At 40.3% G+C, this 18,971-nt stretch overlaps 1 protein-coding gene across 10 annotated transcripts in view; it reads left to right on the top strand.

Moving 5' to 3' along the window:
- EPHA5 (EPH receptor A5) overlaps positions 1-18,971 on the top strand; it is a 202,963-nt gene that overhangs the window by 140,883 nt on the left and 43,109 nt on the right. For 5 of the 10 annotated variants that reach the window (XM_027676979.1, XM_027676974.1, XM_027676970.1 and 2 more), the window contains 3 exons: positions 7,998-8,122; positions 10,890-11,049; positions 15,028-15,130. In XM_027676979.1, the coding sequence (XP_027532780.1) occupies positions 7,998-8,122; positions 10,890-11,049; positions 15,028-15,130 (388 nt within the window). Of the gene's footprint in view, positions 1-7,997; positions 8,123-10,889; positions 11,050-15,024; positions 15,131-18,971 lie in introns of all 10 variants that reach the window. The other 5 variants (XM_027676978.1, XM_027676976.1, XM_027676973.1 and 2 more) reach the window with 1 other exon arrangement.

Here is an 18,971-nt window from a genome sequence, read left to right as displayed (position 1 = left end):
ACAATTGGAAAGAAATTTCCCAAACAGTGAGATATGCCCAGAGCCAGTCTTGCCAGGCCAGTTTTTTTAATTGTTTTTTCCAAACAGCCTGTAGCTTTATGAAGGGGATTTTGGACCCTGCAAAATACGAATGAGTGTTTGCAAGCCTTCAGGCTCCAAGGGAAAAAAACTACCTCTATTGGTGTTACAGAGCATGGTGCCTTTTGTAGCCATCATTATATAGAAAATTCTTAAAATTTCTTTAAAATTTTCATACACCAATGTTCCTGATAAGGCATTGAACGCAATTGTTGATGAACAAGCTGGAGGTAATACCTCCCCTCCCTTGAGACGAGTGGGCTCAATATTTTGTAGTTTTCTATGATAAGCCTTCTCAGAAATCACAAAGGGAAAAAAAAATGACAGAGTACAGAGGATTTCTCAACAACTGAAATACCAGGACATTTCTCTACATCCCAGTAGTGGGCATTTCCAGTAGTGGCTGTGCTAGTTAGCTCACAGTATCTGGAGATAAACTACTGCTAATGCCATTATTCTCATTTACAACTTTTGAGATTGCTGGTCAGGGGAGAGGGATCCTAATATCTGCAATTTTCTCTTTTGGTATCTGATCATGTTTTCCTCAAACCTCATGCCTGCAAGTCATGTGAACTGCAGGCAGCTTCCATTCTTTAAGTCTCTCATCCGTGATTGGCAGGAGTCAAAAGCATGTCTGTACAACTCTGTAAACAGAAGGCAAATAGCAAGAATCCAATTTATTTTTTTGAAACCATGTGTTTTTAAGAGTCTTGCCAAAGATTATGCGTTTTTTTGAGATGGCAGCAATATATGATATGTTCCAATAAATATTCTAGCTCTGTTGTATATGGGGTGGTGCACACATGAGGAATGACAAGGCAGTCTTACACCAAAGGCTCTATAGTTTTGTCCCTAGCTTTTGCGATGTCTTTAAGCTCTGCTTGTAATCCTGTTGCAATTGTAACATATGATAGCCTTGACACAGGGTAACTTCATTACGCTAGATTTTTTAGAAACTATTTGCTTGCTTTGTAAGTGTTTTTTGGAAACATTCATGCAGTCAGCAACAGGGCATACAGAAAGGAGTGCCAGAGGTGAGATGTTGCTGCAGCTTCCTGTGTTACCTCCACAAAAGTGGGTGCTTCAGTGAGTCTTAGCAACATTTTGTTCAGGCAGAATATTTTGTGAATGGCAAAGCTTGCTTTGGCTTCATCCACTGTCCTTCGAGGAGTATGTGTTGAGCCCTGCTTTCTTACAATTAACACAGTATTTTAATTGAATGGAAAAGACTGTATACAAACATTTAAAGCTGTGCATTTTATTGTTTTCATAATTTATGTGTCAATAATTAGTAATTGGTCTTAAAAACAAAGGATATTTTATAGATACATTTTTATAACACGAGGTATTGCAACAAGGATTTGAGTAGCGATTTTTTACTTACATGCAGTAAGGCCACTCTCTTGCTATTTGTTCTTTGAATACCATTTTACAGGGGTAGCTAAATATCATGGAGTGTTAGCTCGTCACTGTGCTGTTTCTCTTGCAACCTCCTCCAGGAGATACTCAGAGAAAAGGTGGCCTTGAATTACTTGAATTTAGTGTGAACACACCCCTCCTTCCCCCAAACACAGTGGAATTACTGCAAGAATAGGATATTGGGGCACAATAAATCTTGGAAGTCTTAGACAGCACTGATGCATAGTCAGGCATACCTCCTGAGCTGTCACACAGATCAGAAGTAAGAGATGAGCCATTATCCCTGTGCTAATGCAAATTGCATGCAGATTATTTCTGTTTTTTCTCTAATGTAAATATGAATTGAAGGGGTCTTTTTCTAGTTTGTGTCTTTGAACTCATGGGCACTTCTCTGTAGTGGGGCTGCTGGTAACTAAAAGTATTGGGTTAGTAGTGTCCACAAAACCACAGTGTCTACACTGCTCTCTTTACCCTTAGCAAAGATACTTGTCTAATATCTTAGGTCCAAGGATTAGAAGCCTAGAGAGAAGTTATCTGAGGAAAGCTTTGTCAAAGAATGAACAGACTCTCAAGAGAATTAGACACCAACTTGAGTTTCACTTTTCATGAATCCAACCTTCTGTCCAGCTGGGAAGCAGCAATGTCTTGGGAGCACCTTGGCTGTGACCGGCTTGGACATCGTGTCCTGTTGCTGAGCTCAAGGAGCCGTGTTGAATCTTTTAGGAACTGGGGTAGGAGCCACCTGAAAGATTGTCCCTTTTCAAGTTAGATAGAACTGGTTCCTTGGGTTAGTCATGGATTCATATAGAAAAATGGGGCCCTGCCTTCTGTCAGGGCCCCTCAGTGCTTCAGATGGGTTACTCTCTCCTCTGACCTCTTTTGTTTCAAGGTACACATCAGGGCATCTCAGGTTTCAGAGGCATTCAAAATGGTGGTAGATAACAGAGACTGCAAATATATCTAAAACCTGGTACTTCAGGTGGTCATCATGGTAGGTAAAAGATGTGAAGAAACATTATATATTCATTGCCAAAGAAATTTGAAGATTGTGTTCTCATTTTAATATTTGATGTATGAAAAGGACCAGCATAAAGTCCCCGTCTACTCAAGAGACACATGGAAAAATCATTCAAGAGAAGATGATCTCCATATATGAACCATATTTTAGGATTAGGCTCCTATCTGGCAAGGTGTTTGGATTTAATCTAATCATGAGGCTAAAATTCACTTCCTTGCACTGTTTAGGACCTGTGCATGATTGAAATCCCATGAAAGACCTCAGATACAGTTGAAAAATCAATTAATGCTACTTAATACAAGGACCTTTCATTTCCTGGACTTAGTTATCAGAAACATTGGCAAGCACCTGAAAAATTGTGGCCCAACCTTTTTGCCTAACTAGCCAGGCACGGTTTGCAGCTACTTGTTCTCAAGGTTCAAAGAGTTTTGGGTACACTTTGGGACATTAACAATTGCAGCACAAAAAAGTTATGACTCAAATGCTAAGTTCTGACCCAGGTATAATATCCACAGTAAAAGTACCCTTAAGGGAACTATCAGATGCTTTTCTAAAAGTCTGTAGTTTCTATAGAGAAATGCAAAGAAAATAGCTTTTTTTCCTTCTCCAAACAGTGTTTCTGTTTTAACTAATGCATCTATCTTGTTTAAAATGAACATACTGCTTGAAGCTGCTTGCAATTTCACATGCCTTTAGTGTGACTTGGTGAATAATGCAAGTCTCGCTCCAAATTCTGAAGTCGCCAAAGGCCTGAGAAATAAAAAAAGTCAACAATTTCATTAATTAGAAACTGAGTGAAAAATTGCAATATACCAGGCTTTTGAAGTGAAACCAGAATTACTCTTCTGATACAGATTTCATTTGCTTCAATTAAACCTGGTTTTATTAAGTGTGTTAATGATAACATAACTATTTGGTTATATGATGACAGGTGAAAGTATTGATTTAATCAAAAGCATGAATTGGACTTTCAAATCTTCTGGCATAAATTCAGACTGCAAAAGAAACATGGCATCACATGCAGGGAGGAGCCCCAAGGTTTATTAAAAAGTCTGATGTGTAGATCTCAGACGTTCGCTCACACAGGAATATATGTACTCATGGTAAAAGAAATTGCAAACACATGAAAATCCATAGCATAGATGTCTATAAAAAGTGATGCTTATGTCTCTAGACATCTGTGTCATAGATGTCTGTAAGAGTCGCCAGGGCAGAAATGGGAGCAGTAGGATCTTCCTCTTTGATGCCTTAGTTGTCTTTGAAAAGGGGCCTGAAGCCCAAATACTCAGAAGGCCAAAGGAAGTAGAGGTGCCAGTCCCTTTGCCCATGTAAATAAGCATCTCTTTGTGGGCTACTCTGAGTTGCTCTGAGTGGGGATCTGTCCTGGCAGAAGTTAAAGCTGATTAAAAGTCTTGGGCTGATGGCTTGTCTTTTGCACTGAGGGTGAAGGGAGTTAGTTTGTTTGGGTTTGTGGTTTTTTTATCAAAAGTGGAGAACTTCACTGGCTGTGGGGCTGAGTGAGATGGGGAGCTGTTAGCTTTTGGTTTTGCCAGAGTGAAAAATACTAAGGCAAAAGTAGCAGGTGGAGAGAGCATTAGATAGACCATGAAATGTAGAAACTGGATTATTTGTTTTATCTTGGTACAGTGGTCATTCACCTGGTAACATCAGTTTCTCTTAAAATATAATTAGCATTTTATTCCACTAAGCATTATTGTGTGTTAGACATTAGTGGGACACAGCATGGTATGTTATAAATATGGAGCTTGGTGCCTAGATGGCTAATTCAGTTCTAATGTCATTATTAAAAGTTGCAGAGGAACAATGTCTTAAAATGTCTGTTCCTCATGAACTAATCTCCTGTAGTTATTCGGATGTGACTAATGATGCATCTTATGCAGAAACTTCAATTTATTTATTTGGTATGTATCCTTATTCTTCTTAGAAAACGTTAGAAACAGAACAAAAAGGTAGAATCAGTTTTCTGTGCTTTTCTTTGCTTCCTGATTAATTTTTGGTCTCAGGAAAGCAAAAATGTACATTAGCAATTTCACACCTTGTTACATCTTCTGTTTGCTTTCATCACACGCATGGCCGTTTTCATAAATAGCAAACATAAACATAAATGATATAATATCCCTCTTTGATCTTCAGTGTGTGGCTGGGAAATTAATGCATATGTGCACATTACTTGTAAAGCAGCGTCAACAATTCACGATGTACATTCACCTTTTGTAGTGTCAAGGCAGGAATTTGAACAAGACTTCTGTCTGCTTACATAAGAAACATGAGAAATTATAGCTTTATGTATCTTGACTCTTACGTGAATTTATTTTTTGAAATGTTGTACTTCAAATGGAAGGGTTCTGTGGCTTGACTTCTTTCTGTTAAGAGGATGCTGCCCTTGCAGACTCAATGACCTTTGAAAAGCAAGTCTCAAGTAATCCTTTTATTTCTCTGAGATCATATAGCACAGTATCCAGTTGCAGGCTTTTAAGATGGAATGATTGCAGACTTTGTCCACTTGCCTGGATTGGATTACATTTTGTTTGACAAAGAAAGCTAAAATACTTATACCTTCCTTCCTTCACTTCACAGCATTGTGATCTCTGTGCATTCAGGATGCAGAGTAGTTGCTATATCATGCTAGCACTGCTGGGATTTATTGAATTTACTTAATTGGCCTTTATCTCACGGTTACACTTTAACGCTTCTTTTGAAGGCGATTCAAAAAGGGTAGGGTTACTCCTTTTCTAATTTACTTTGAGAGTTGTGTTACTCATTTTCTTATCTTCCCTCCATTTCCCGGTAGAGCAGAGCATTCTGTAGAGCCACAATTGAACATATTAGAGACTTGCACACCAGGAGATTTAAGTCCATGATGTTGTTAGCTAGCCAAGCTTTGTGCAAACTACTTTTTAAAGAGAATGCTCTGTTAAAGGAGTGTGGGAAGTTTGATTGGTGTTTTTGGGTGGCTGGGGGTCTATTTTGTGTTGTACTATGCTGGTGCGCATGAAGGAGAGCTAAACTGCCCTGAACCTCCCAGGGAAAGATTTTGCAGCAGAGTTTGGGATCACTTGCATTGTTTTCTTGGTTTTAAAGCACTTGTAAGCTTCGACCCTATAAACACTTCAGGAAACCTCAGTAGAGTGGAAGAAAAGTCCATTATCTGGTCCGGCAGTTTTGATCCTGGGAATTGGATGGTTTTCACCTTTCTGAGAGGCATTCAATACCAGGGAAGGCTGAGGTCTCCCGTCCATACACTTCTCAAGTTTGCTTTTACTAATAGTTTAAAAAGGTTTAATGCTCAACACTGACTTTCTCTGTCCTACCAGACCTCTGCTGCCAGCTCTGTAAGCATGGAATAGGTGTTGCAGGGATTTAGGGGCATTGGAGAACAGTCCCAGAGGGCATAGGTCTCTTTTTCTGAGTACTTTGGTTGCTCCACCCCCTATATATAGCATCTAAGTGGCTAATGGTAAGTGATCAGTATTGTCTCTTTAACTAGGACTGTAGAATCTTCTGTTATTTGGCACCATCACCACACAGTGAGACTGGTTTTCCAGTGCCTCTGAAAATCATGTAGCTCCCTTGCATTAGAAGAGAACTTCATACAGTTTTAATGGATCTTACTACTCGTTATGTCTTCTGTGAGCTAATACATCTGACCATACACATGTGCATGGACCACATATCTCACACGCACAACTCAGCTTGTTGTGCTCATGAATGCACAATGCATATTTAGGCACCTGGATTAATTAAGTTCTATATCAGATTAGCCATTTGTACTTAGGTTGTTATTTGCCTTCACGTAGCCCAAAAACTGGTAGAGGATGTCAGCTGGGGGTAAGGTGACTTTTGCAGATGAAAAATTGTTGACGATCACTGTACAGCGCCTGCATAAATAATATGATCATCATTCAAATCAAGGTGGTTTTTACTCACTCAGTGGAGCAGTTGCGAGCATAGTGGTGGATGCACAACTGACAGGCAAACGTTGTCTGTGCAGCCTGATGCCAGCACTCCAGCAGAAGTCAATACGGAAATGGCCAACACCTTTCAGGATCCTCCAAGAGCCAGTCTGGGGAAGAATTAGTAAACAGGAGTGAGAAAAACTGGGCCTGAAGGAAGACTGAAGTGCAGGAATTTGCATTAAGAGAAGTCTTGCTCCTAGCCTTCAGTCCAGAAATAATTGTCTGGAGCTCTTCCCTTACTTTTTGGCTTAAAATCAGACCTGGAAAAATTAATTTATTTGTTGTCTCTATTTTACTTAATGTATTGGGGTTTTTTTTAGTATTAAGATAATTAGCTAGTCCTGCATATAGGAGAAATTTTTTTTTAATATAGTTCCAAATACATTTTGAAAGATAAAATGTGGTCATTTGCTACTGCTCTTTGTACTTCATTCCTCATATGGCCACAAAAATCTTTGCCATGGGTCTCCTCAGCCTCCTGTCATCTTTGCCAGGAACTGGCCCATGTGAAGGGTGAGTCAAAGCCCCTCAGCCAGGCGTGGGCTGTTTTTATCTCTGGAGAAGCTGCTCTTGGCCCTGAAAATGAGAGACTGAATTTTGCTTGTCCCCTTTTCTTTTCACTCAGTGTTGTTTCCTAATCTCTGGCATGAAATACCTGGAGTGTTAAGGTTGCATTGCCCATAGCAACTTTTGCTGGAGAGCTGGCAGGGTGGTAGCAACCACAACTTAAGAAGTCTCTGCAGACATTGAACTGAATACAAAGGATCAAGCCTGTTTCTGATGCACATGTGTGCTGCAAAGGGCAGATAACCTTTCAGAGCTGCATCTTAAAATAATAAGCAGAGCTGGTATAGCTGCTTTCATGCTGTGGCTTTCCCAAGCACACCACGAACTTCCGAACTGTGATTGCCATTAAAATCTTTTGCCATTTGCAAGGAATTAGCATCACTATGTGAACTGTAACACCCCAGTGATATTTATGGAGAGCAATTGAATTATAAAGGTCATAATATTCCTTGCTTCTGGAAGGAGGGGGCTAAAAGATGCCTAGTCTTAAACTACTTGCAATCCAAAAAAAAAAAAGAAGCACATGTAATCTAAGATCTTCTGAAGAATATATAACTTGAAAGCGGACAGAAGAAAGTAAAACATAATCAATATGTAATCCTGATAATGTAAGTGATTGACGTGTTTGAAAAGGGAAGGTGTGGAGTTGATGTGTTTGAAAAGTGCTTGAAAAGACAGGGTCGATGTATAAGCTGCTGACAGTAGTTCGTGTTGTTCCTTTGCTCGGACTGGTGATGCTGGTCAGCTGCTGAAAATCTGTGCAAGTCCAGTTGTTAAAGACAGGCAAATACCACCAAGGTAAAAACAGACCCTGTTGATCTGCAGTACCTAAGGATTACCTTGTGTTTGAGGATGCACTGATGAGTTTGACTTTGGCCAGGGCAGACCATCTTGCTAACAATGGTTTTTGTCTGTTCTGTTTTTCTCCTGTCTTGCAGCACCTTCTCCAGTCAGTAGTGTGAAAAAAGGGAAGATAACTAAAAATAGCATCTCCCTTTCCTGGCAGGAGCCAGATCGACCCAATGGCATCATCCTGGAATACGAAATCAAATATTTTGAAAAGGTGTGATGGACTGATTGCTGAGCATCCCAAGTACCTTCTCTTTACTGTTTTCTTCTTTTAGTTGTAATTACTTGAGTCATGGAAGGGAATGGAGTGATTTTATGCATAAATCAATGTCAGATTGATTTTGCAGTAAATGATTAGGAAGACTTGAAATGGGGTGTTGCTTTCCATTAGTGTGCCACTTCTCTTGAACAAATACATTAAATATGCGTGTCAGATTCCTCTGTGGCCTTATCACATTAAGATAGAGCCTGCTCATTTGTTAAAAACAGGAGGGGTTGGGGATTGAGCATCTGTCTCCTCCCAGAAACATCAGACAATCCCTCGCCTTAGGTATTTCAATTTCTCACTTGATTTTTCATCCACGGTGTAAGGAGAGAAGAAAGGTTTTGTGAAGAGATAGTATATGCTCTGATATGAAGAAGTGAATCCTGGCTTAAAAGCTTGCCTGGGTTTTCCAGCTCTTGTTCTCAATCTAATGGGAAGCACTCTCCCCAAAAACTTGCCTGTCCTAGTCTTCATTTCCAATATCAACTTGTACTCTTCCTGAAAAAATTAATGTAGTTTAAATTAAATAGGTTACAAATGCCCTTTATCAGAATAGTATATTTTGAGTGATACAGCCTTAAATCTTTGGAAATCTTAGATTTCCTTGAATCAGGTTTGCAGGAGTTGACCAAACAGCAGTTTTTCGCCATAGCTGGAATGGTAAGGTGTTCTTTTTTCTTCTGAAACACCCAGGTTTTCTACATGAAAACAAGAAAAAAATAGTGAAATTGAGTCACAATTCACTTTTTGGGGGGGTTGAATTTCTGTTTTAAGGAAGATATTTCATTAGCTCTGTCTATGACCCAGCTGAAATCACTGAACATGAACCAGTACTAAGTCCTTATTCCTTCTCTCTTCTTTCTCTGACCATGGGAGGGACCTGCTCAAGCAGTCCATGCAAAGAGGGAAAAGAATTTCATAAATCTCCATCAAGATAAAATCAACATTATTTTCGCAGATGAGGGAGCTTGTGAATGGGCACTAGATGTGTGAGTGACTTAAATAGGGCTGAGGTTTTCAAGATTAAAGCACAAAGCAGGAATCAGGTTATTCTGTTGCTGGAAAGAATCCATTACTAATTATTTTATTACCTTGTTTGAATGACTGTTGTGGCACATTGAGTTCTTACCATGGAGTGGCTTGGGAAGATTAGCTTCTAGAAACCTTGATAATGAGCAAATAATTAAAGCCAAAAAATCCATATATTCCTTCATTTTACTTAGTTTGTTTTCCAAAAAATTGGCAGGATGGGGGCCCTAAAAATGTTGTATTTGTGGTCCAGAACTAGTCTCAAATAGCTTCACTAAGTAGTTCTTGAAGTGCAATTCCTTCATGGGGATGTAGATCCAGCCAATCCAACTTTATGCTGTCTTGATTTATTTCATTCAGGTTGATAGTGAAGCTTATTATTTTCCATAGAAAAGTGCAAGAGTTTAAGTGTTTGCAGAAGCCAACAGTATATTGAAAACCTAACTGGCTGACGTACAAGCAAAGATGTGACTTATTGCTTTTTAACCAGTCATTGAGTTAGATTGGGGATTTTGTCCTTAATCCTTTTTGTTTGTTGCTACTATAATTTTTATTTTCTGGATTTTCAGCCCTTCATAAGGGTAAATTCACAGCATTAATTTCCAAGGGACAAGAATTGTCTATATTAAATGTTTGAGTTTTGTCAGATCACGGTCCTGTAAGAGGAATCACTCTTTAATATGATAAAAAAGGCACATATATATATGTGTTTGTGTGTGTGTGTGTGTGTACACATTTCTCCAAAACAGCTTTCAAATGAGAAGTTCTGTAATCTTACATTTGGAGATTCCCAGCATCTTAGCCAAGCATAGTACTGTCTATGGGAAGTTGGCCATTAAATTAAGAAAAAAAAAAAAAAATCAGTTCAGATCCTAAGAGCTATGCAGAAATCTTGGTAGGGAATTACTAAGAGCTCCAATTTAACTCAAAATAATTTGGATATGAGAGGATATGGTGAATAAAAAGCAGTTTCCAAATTTGTAGACCTTAATTTATGAGCTCTTGTCTAGATTATGTGTTACAGTAAATAATTCTAAGAGTAATTACCAAGCATTTGAGCAAAATTTTAATCAAAGAACTGAAATTGTTTCATATTAGAAACTGATGTAGATGAAGATTTATTTCAGCAGTTTTTCTTCTAGTTCATTGCTGCAGAAGAACAATGCAAAAATTAGGTATTTTCCTGGAGTTTTGGTTTATTACTCCCTTCCCAAGGTCTAATTCTTGGCTCTAGAAATGCCAGCATAAAGTTGTACAATGTATAATATATTATTTATTATTTAGGCCTGGATACATTACTGGAAAGCTGTGTTGGTATAAATTTAAAATCCCTTTCTAAGGCGATGGGGCTTTTTTTATCTTCCCTGTGCCTTGGGATTGATCTTTGTATAATAAACCTTGCCATTGCCCCAGGCCATGTGCATCCTGAGTGATGGAAAACTGCTTCTACTACAGATGCCAGTTGCATGCCTCCTAGAATCATTGATTATAAATTGAAAATGAGAACTCATATTTTGTACTGCAGAAGGGACCTTCAGAGAGGGGGTTTCGAGGAAAAATCCTCAAAAATGCGTGCTTCGGTCACCCTTTATAACATTGCTCTGGGGGTTGTTAAGAATCTGTCTTCTCTGAGAGCCATTATTTATGTGTTTGAACTTTGTGGTTTTTGGGGGGGTGTTGGGAAAAGGACCAGGAGACGAGCTACACCATCATCAAATCCAAAGAGACAACAATTACGGCAGATGGCTTGAAACCGGGTTCAGCGTACGTCTTCCAGATCCGAGCCCGGACGGCTGCCGGCTATGGTGGCTTCAGCCGAAGATTTGAGTTTGAAACCAGCCCAGTGTGTAAGTCTTTTTAATTACTGTCGGCCCATGTCCTGGAACAGTTACCAGAAACGAGTCAGGGGATCGATATCTTTGCAGAGAGCTCTTCCTTTTACTGGCTTCATCCCCTGACTTTGGAAACATCAGGCACATCATGACTGTGCACTGAACATATCTGTCCTTTGCCTCCTCAGCCCACATCATGAGCAGGAGGTCTTCAGGCTTTCCCTGCTTAGAAATCTCCTGTATTTATGGGAGCTGATGCAAGAGAGGATAAGGGCTCTTCTCTCAGGAGGGACAGAGGGGCTAAGATCTGTTCCTCCACGCCTCTTAATGGTATTCTGCAGAGGATGCTGAGCTCTCTTAAATATCTGTATTTGGGGGAAAAAACCTGAAATAGTGCCTCTCTGCAAGGGGAGGAGTTTAACAAGCATTAGTATCTTTTGGTGCAAGTTCCTGTCAAGTTAAAAGATAGTTTCTGTTGGCTGCCAATGCCACAGCCTCAAGGAAAGGAGTTTGACTAGTGATCAGAAATGGAAAAAAATGTGCACTGCATGTGCAGGACTTCTGCTTGATCTGGTATAGATTTGTGGGGTTTGAAATTTTCTATATTTTTTTTTTTACTGAATCTGATTATCCAGGTCTGGATTCTGGAACAGATTCTGTGGCAGAGTGAATTCCTGAGGCACGCAGAGGCTCAGCTGCTCTTTCTTCTGTGTTCAGGCACAGCTGTGGGGAAATTCTTTTTGTCCCAAATACAACATTTTTGCTGAGGTGTCAAATATAATTTTCTCCACCAGAAAGTACCACTTTTAGTTTGTACAGCTGTCATTTATTAATTTTTTATACATTTTGCACGGGAGAGAAATTTTGTGGTGGAAATACTCCATTCATTCCTGTGGAAAAGAAACTATTTTCTGTGTTTTCCTTGGAAATTTAAATTCATCAATACTTTGATTACTGTTAGTCCAGTTCATTTAAAATTCATCATCTTTGAGAAGAAGATGCCAAGTTGTCTCTTCAATTCATGCTACCATTGAAGCTGTAATAGATTTTAAACAAATCATTATACATGTGCAGATGTAGCTGTGGAGCCAGTGATTGAGCTAATAATATGGAAATTGCATCACGATGCAAACATTAATGCAATAAGAATGGTCTATTTAATGTATATCTCATTGTATTAACCATTAATCGTGCCCTACAAGTAGCAACTAAATCATGTTATGTCAAAAATTATTATATATAGTTTTGCTCTCAGTTGGAAAGTTTCTAGTTTAAAGTCATTTGAGTAATAGTGTTCCAGGCTATTAAGGAGTAATACATGAAATATATGCACATTTGATCTAGTACCTACAGTCCTGGTCTCAAAATAGTGGCACTTCCATAAAGCCCGTCATGTGTTCATCAGGTTTTTTTGAGGACATCATGTGGAAATATCTTTAAACACTAGAAATGTCTTGAGTCATTTTGTTGCACCTGCACCCTAGTCCTTTTAGCATTTTAAAGGCAGAGAAATAGGTACTTCTCTGATACCTAGGAGCTGCTGATGTAGTCAGAGGAATACCTACTGAATGGTCCCAAGTTTGGGAGCTGGGAACTGTTCTTCTCTTGGACTCAAACTCTGGCTGAGACCAGACTTAACAAGATGTTTAAACTCTTGCTAGAATTTAAATACAATGTTAGCCTCAGTATCTTACAAAATACATCTCTGTTTGACATTTAAAACCTTATAAAAAGATTTTTTTTTCCCAAGGCCCTATATAAAGTCAGTATTAGTGTCAGGAGTGACCAGACTCTCACTGATTTCCTGCATGTCCTGAAGAATCTGAAAACAAGCACAGATCCAAGTCTCACTGCTACTTCAGAGTTCAGATCTGAACTTCACGTTAGAGCCAAAGCAAATTATTTTGATTTAAGCACAGATGAAAACCTGTCAGTGACTGTTCTGAGAATCAAAAACAGTCTCCAAATAATTTGGACTGAACAACAGGTTTTGTTTCCAGTTTGCAAGATTTCTGTAGTTATCTTTAATACACTTGGAGGAAGTATACAACAACAGCCTGAGAAATGCAGTCCAGGGGAAGGTATAGCCTGCTTTGGACTTTTCCCTTCTTCCAAACTTTGGGAATTTTTACTTTCTGCTGCCTGCATGTGCAATTCTGCAAAGCACCATGAGGCAGCCAGGGCTGCATTTTTCAGTGAAAATTTTTTATTTAAGTGGAAGCTGTTGCTGGATACATCCACTTGTTACTGTCCTCCTTTCCAAATGCCACTGAGCTTGTCTAGCCTCAATAAAACTAACCTTAGCAAAAGCTGGGTTTAGACTGAATCGGTGAGCTAATCCAGCTGGTCTGCTGGGTAGGACTAGGAACACGTCACCAAGTTGAGAAGGGGTAATGAAGGTGTGTATGTGTCCCTGACTTTGAATAGCAGCAAGGTCCCAACTTGGGACTTTGGATTAAGGCTTTCCAGCTGCCATAGATCACAGCAGGATTTATTTGATTCCCCCATCCCTTGAGCTGTGCAAAAAGTTACTGCTTAATATTCTCCTTTAAATGTTTTTAATTATTTTGTCAAGAAAGCAATGAAACATCATCTTCAGGAGCCCCCATAAGTTTGTGAAGCTAATAAAATCTCCAGATGATGGCAGGGTTTTGGAGCAGTTAACATTAAATATTTAATGTATCAGGACCCATCCTTCTGAAATCATTTACATTGCTGTAGCAGGTCCACCCCACTCGTAGTTAAGCATTGAAGAGCTCCCATATGAAGAACTACTTGAGGCCCATTGCAGATCAATGTTTAATGACATACCTTTTCGTCTTTCTTTTCTTTTAACAATTAATATGGGGCTATATTCAGTTATTTTATAGCCTCCATAACATTAATGCTGCGTTAGGGATCCTTTTCTAGTTCAATCATTTAGTTAAAGGCTTCTTCAGTATGCAATTGATTCCTGCTGCTCCCCAGAGTGGATGAAGCTTCATTGCAGGCTGGCACAAGGGTAGGAGCTATAATGAGTTTTCTCCCTGCAGAGCTGCAGTGCCTGCACCAGGGACCTGGTTTTGCAGGGAGAACACTAGATTTGTGCCCTGGGGTGGTTAAATATACACCACTAAATAAGCTGGCAGCAAAGAGGACAAGGTGAGGAGGCTTTGGTTTCTACTTGGGGAACCCCATATGCAAACCCCTGGGGAGAGACAGGCTCCTTCCCCTTGCAGTGTAGGGCAGATAATCAAGATACAAGGGGTATTAGCATTTACATTTTACAGGTTACAGGAGCTTGCTCACCTGCTCTTACTTAACTGTCAAAACTCAGTTCTTAAACGGCTTTCTTGACCTTTCTGCTGGCATCTTTATCACAGGATTTGTCTCCTGCCTTTTGGTAGAAGGGCTCTTTACAAGGCATGGGCTGGAAGAGTTTTACTTCCTTTGGCTGATGAAAAGACCAGCCAGTGTATGTATCTTGGCAAATTCCTGTTTTACAGAGGGCACCTTCTGGCCATGTGATATAGATGCCACAAGGAGTTAGTTTATAATTGTTTACAGCTTCTTGAAGTGCAGGTAGTCTTTTTATCTTGGAGATCTTGCTCATGTCTCTTAATAATAACATTCCATAAATGTTCTCTCTGCAAATGAGAGCCTGTTGGGTTTTCATCTTTTATCTCTATGATTTCTAATGCAGCTAACTCAGGGAGAAAAACTTGAGTTCACAAACTCAAGGGCTGCATTTTGCAACAATTTGGTTTCTGAATTCAGCAATGAGATACAATCTTGTTGAATTTTTGGCTTAGTGTTGCATGTGGGTTTGTTTTCTTTCCGCTCATATCCTTTCCAAACTAGAAACAGACAGCAAAGGGAGAAAACACAAACCATAGAAGAAGAAACGAACTGGTAAGACTTGAAACCTCACTGACAGCCTCACTAGAAAGACTCGTATGAGAGCTGACTGTCATTTTAACCTTAATCTCCATTTTCTGTTTCTCATCTCAGCAGTAGCTGCATCCAGTGACCAGAGCCAGATTCCTATAATTGTTGTGTCTGTAACAGTGGGAGTCATTCTGCTGGCTGTGGTTATCGGTTTCCTTCTCAGTGGAAGGTAAGAGAAGAAGCTGTGTATTTATACTTCTCCAACTTTTGTAATAACTTTTATCTGTTCAGCTGATTAGTGCAATTTAGGCAAAAGCAGCATGTGAATGAAGCTTTCAAGCAGTAGCACTGTAAAATAGCACAAGGGTGGGCTGATTGATCTGTTTGGACAAGTAGGAATGGCAAAGGCTCACTCACAGATGTAGTTCACTTCCCAATGATTGTCATCTGTGTATAGACTGGCCCTGATTATTTGACTCGATTATCACAAGAGTGTTTTCACATTCCTTTAAAAATAAGCAGAACATATTACAGGTAAAATATCCTCAACCCCATATGTTTGCATTCAGAGCTTGCAATGGACTTTGCTCACAGAGAAAACTCGACTTCAAGAAAACACTTGCAAAGAAAATGGAAAGAAACCCACCATAATGTCCAAATACCTCACGTTTTGGTCAGATCTGGATTTCATTTTTCATGTGTAGGTTACTGATGTGTTCCCCAAGTGTTAGTAAATTATACAGAGAACTCCTCTCCCGAAGGGAGACACTCAGCTTCAAACCATCAGACAATCTCACTGACTTCTCATGTGCTTAAACATAGGCAAGTGATGAAAGCCTGGGCTATACTATCTTTCACAACTCAAATGGAAGTTGATGGAATTTGTTGGTGAACAAGAGATTGTGGTACTGGGGCAAAATCTGGCTTGTATCAGGATCGGTTTGTAATGCAACACCAAATTTGCGTGGCAGCCAGCATGCAAGACATTTTTTTTGTATTCTACATGTATATTAGTACATTTTTTTGTGGCAGTAGTCAAACAATGCAATGTCCTTCATGCAAAGCATTGTGAAGTGCATCTCCTGATAAGGCTGAATTTGTTTTCAGTGCAAAGTAAACATTTATGCTTCCAAAGTACCAATCAGCCCACTGTTGCTTTCATGATACAGGTCTGTCTTAAGCTCAGGTCTAGCAAGGTGGCTGTAAATTACAGGATATTTTAAGAGTTAAGAGGTGTTACAGATACCTGCTTAGGAACTGCACTGAGTATGTTGGTCAAGGGTCTTATTTACCAGAGGAGGTAGGCTATCAGTCTGAGAATGCAGAGCAGTGAAATCCAGCCAGGCTGAGCAGCTGGGTCCCCAGGCATAAGGCATCCATGGAAGGACACAAACACAGTTATTTCCTGTCTTGAAAGGTAAGTGTGGTGCCAGACTCATCTCCACTCAAGGTCAGAGACTGACAGTCTCTTCCAGCTCAGCCGATAGAGCTCCTGTCATCTGCTTTGAGTGACTTGTTGGGCTTAAAAATGGAAAAGTAAATGCTACTGTCTGCATGAGAAGCATGCAGCAGCAGAGAGGAGTTGAGAGAGGGTGAATGGCTAAAGGCAATTCACACCAGACCCTACCAGAAAGCTGTAGTCAAAAGACTTGGCTCTGAACACAGTAGGCAGAGGTTTTGATTCAAATTCCTCCTCAAACAGAGCAGGTGAATGTAAACTTTGGCTTCCCTCAGCCTGGATGTGTGCTTGTATCAGTGCAAACAGGAGACTGCATGTGGGACCATAGGGAAGCTATGGATGTAAGCTGGCAACTCTGGAGGGAGGAGTCTGGGGAGTGAATCACAGGTGGAGGATCCCCTCTGTGGCCATGGGGATCGCTACTGTGCGGCTACCAGTAACTCTTGCTCTTCCCACAGTCTGGCAAGCACTCAGGACTCCTCTGGGGAGTGTGTACCCTTGTAGGTCTCCTTTTTACTGCTACCCTCTCTGGTCCAAGCAAGTGGTTGCAAATCCTGAGCCGTTTGTCAGCAGTACTTGTTAATTATGTCTTTCTGTCCTTTTGTCTAATGGGCTTTCCAGGATGTTTTTCCTCTTAGCTCTTTATCTTTTGTCTCCTTTGGCTAGAGTTCTATCACCACCTCTGCTGCAGCCTTAATCCTTCTCCCTTGTACTCACACCTTCCTCCATGGACCCCAGGGCAGCTGCAGGTTTCCAGGAGCTTCCCCATGGTGCCACACTGTATGTGTGGAAAGGGGCAGACACAGGGAGCTGAGCTCTTGGTCCATTTTTATCTTTTGAACCCTTCCCCTAAACTGAGACGAGCACAGTCCCTCAGCTGGAGGTGGTGGAGAAGCCTCCAGCAGCCAGGTTTGGTCCATTAGAAAACTGGCTTCAAAACCACAGAGCTTTTCAGCCAGTTTTGAGTTTCTGTGAATTTTAAAGCCCGTCTAGTACGTGGAGTGACTTGTGAGAACAGAAAAATAAACCCCAGAAACTCAGAAAGATGACAGACAATTTGAAATTAAACAAAGCAAAACAAAGAAATTGCTCCGGTTTGGAAGAAGCAGAGATGCCACTGAGATGTATCACTCATGCTGCTTTGCCTTGGTTATGGATTCAAGACAATTTGTGGAGTGACTCTCCTGCTGTGACACTGCAGGGACAATAAATGGATTCCAAGTCATGGGATAATCCCTTTCTGAATCTGTTAACCTGTTTCTGGAAGATGCTTTCCTATATCTCTGGAGTGGTTATGTTACTCCAGTACCTCGTTCCAGGGAGGTAAATTTTCTTTCCTAATTCTTTCCCGTACTTGCTTTTAGAAAAACAACCATTTTAAACTCCAGGTGGAATCATCACTGCTTGCCACACCAAGCAAAGCCCAGGCTCTGTCTTTTCTTGCGGTGTAAGAGACCAGCTACTGCTCAGCAGCAGAGCTAAGGAGAAAAACCCTCTTCCTCTGTAGCAGAGGATGTAACTTGGCCAGCTCCTGCAAATAGGCTACTCTTTGCTGACTTCATGCTTCTCCCAGGCTCCCTGGGAGGCCCTGGGCACCTCAGTATTAGGGTATTCCTCCCTAGGATGCTGTATGACATCTTTTTGCACTTATTCTCCCAAGTCCTACGCTGCAGTGAGCAGAGGCTTGAGAGCAGTTCTGCGGTGCAAAGTGGATGTCATCCTGCTCTTGGCAGCTCTGAAAGTACTCTCCAGTTATAGGACTTGGGAGTTTTCTGGGGTCTCAGGCTTTTTATTTTCTGCTAGGTTCCCGAAGGCAGAACCACAGCTCTTCCCCTTTTATTACTTTCAAGTATCTGCAGTTTTCTCACTTCTGAATGGATGTAAGTAACAGCTTGGCATTTCCCATTGGCAGCTGGCCCTAAACCAAAGGTCAGTTGAACAGTAGTCACGGTGGCATTTCCACATGCCAGCGTCCATCTGTGGAAATGCACTTTGTGTCTGAAGCTGGGGGTTCCTGGGAATTTGAAACTAAATGTACTTTGCCCTAAACAATTAAGCTGCATTTCAGAGCTGATTTACTTGCAGATGCTCCCAAAAACTCTTCCTGTAAATAACATGTCCTCTGACCAAGGTCATAAATGCCAAGCAAAATAGCTGATCACTTTTTTAAGTTATCCTGCTCCTTACATCAAGGGCATATTAATAATGTAACAATCGGGATTACAAATCAAAGAGATTCACTAAATCAGACTGTAGTTGTCTCAGCAAAAAAAGAGAAGTGGATTGAAAATCTATTATTAAACCAGCTACAAGTATTGAATTCAAGAACATGGAGTTGTTACTATCTTTGTTTTGTTAGGATTATGTGTTCTCAAAAGCTCAGTGCATTTTACAGATAGAGCAAGGCTATAAATTTTGCTTGAATTAGATGTCGGTTGCCATTATTGTTCCTTATTGAAATATATATTAATCTAAAATTGTTACTGACTTTTATTTTACAATCTGTGTTGGACAATCCAGTCACAAAGATCTTTGTGCTCCATCTCGCAGGAGCAATAAGGTGCCTCAGTTGTTGTTGTGTGCCATTGGTCTCTTTCTCCCTACAAACCCA

This window comes from Neopelma chrysocephalum, unplaced genomic scaffold (genome assembly GCF_003984885.1).
Source record: "Neopelma chrysocephalum unplaced genomic scaffold, ASM398488v2 Primary Assembly neopelma1_42b, whole genome shotgun sequence".
In the NCBI taxonomy this organism is placed as follows: Eukaryota; Metazoa; Chordata; class Aves; order Passeriformes; family Pipridae; genus Neopelma; species Neopelma chrysocephalum.
Note: the sequence above shows the minus strand (reverse complement) of the source record. Positions and strands in the feature narration are given on the sequence as shown.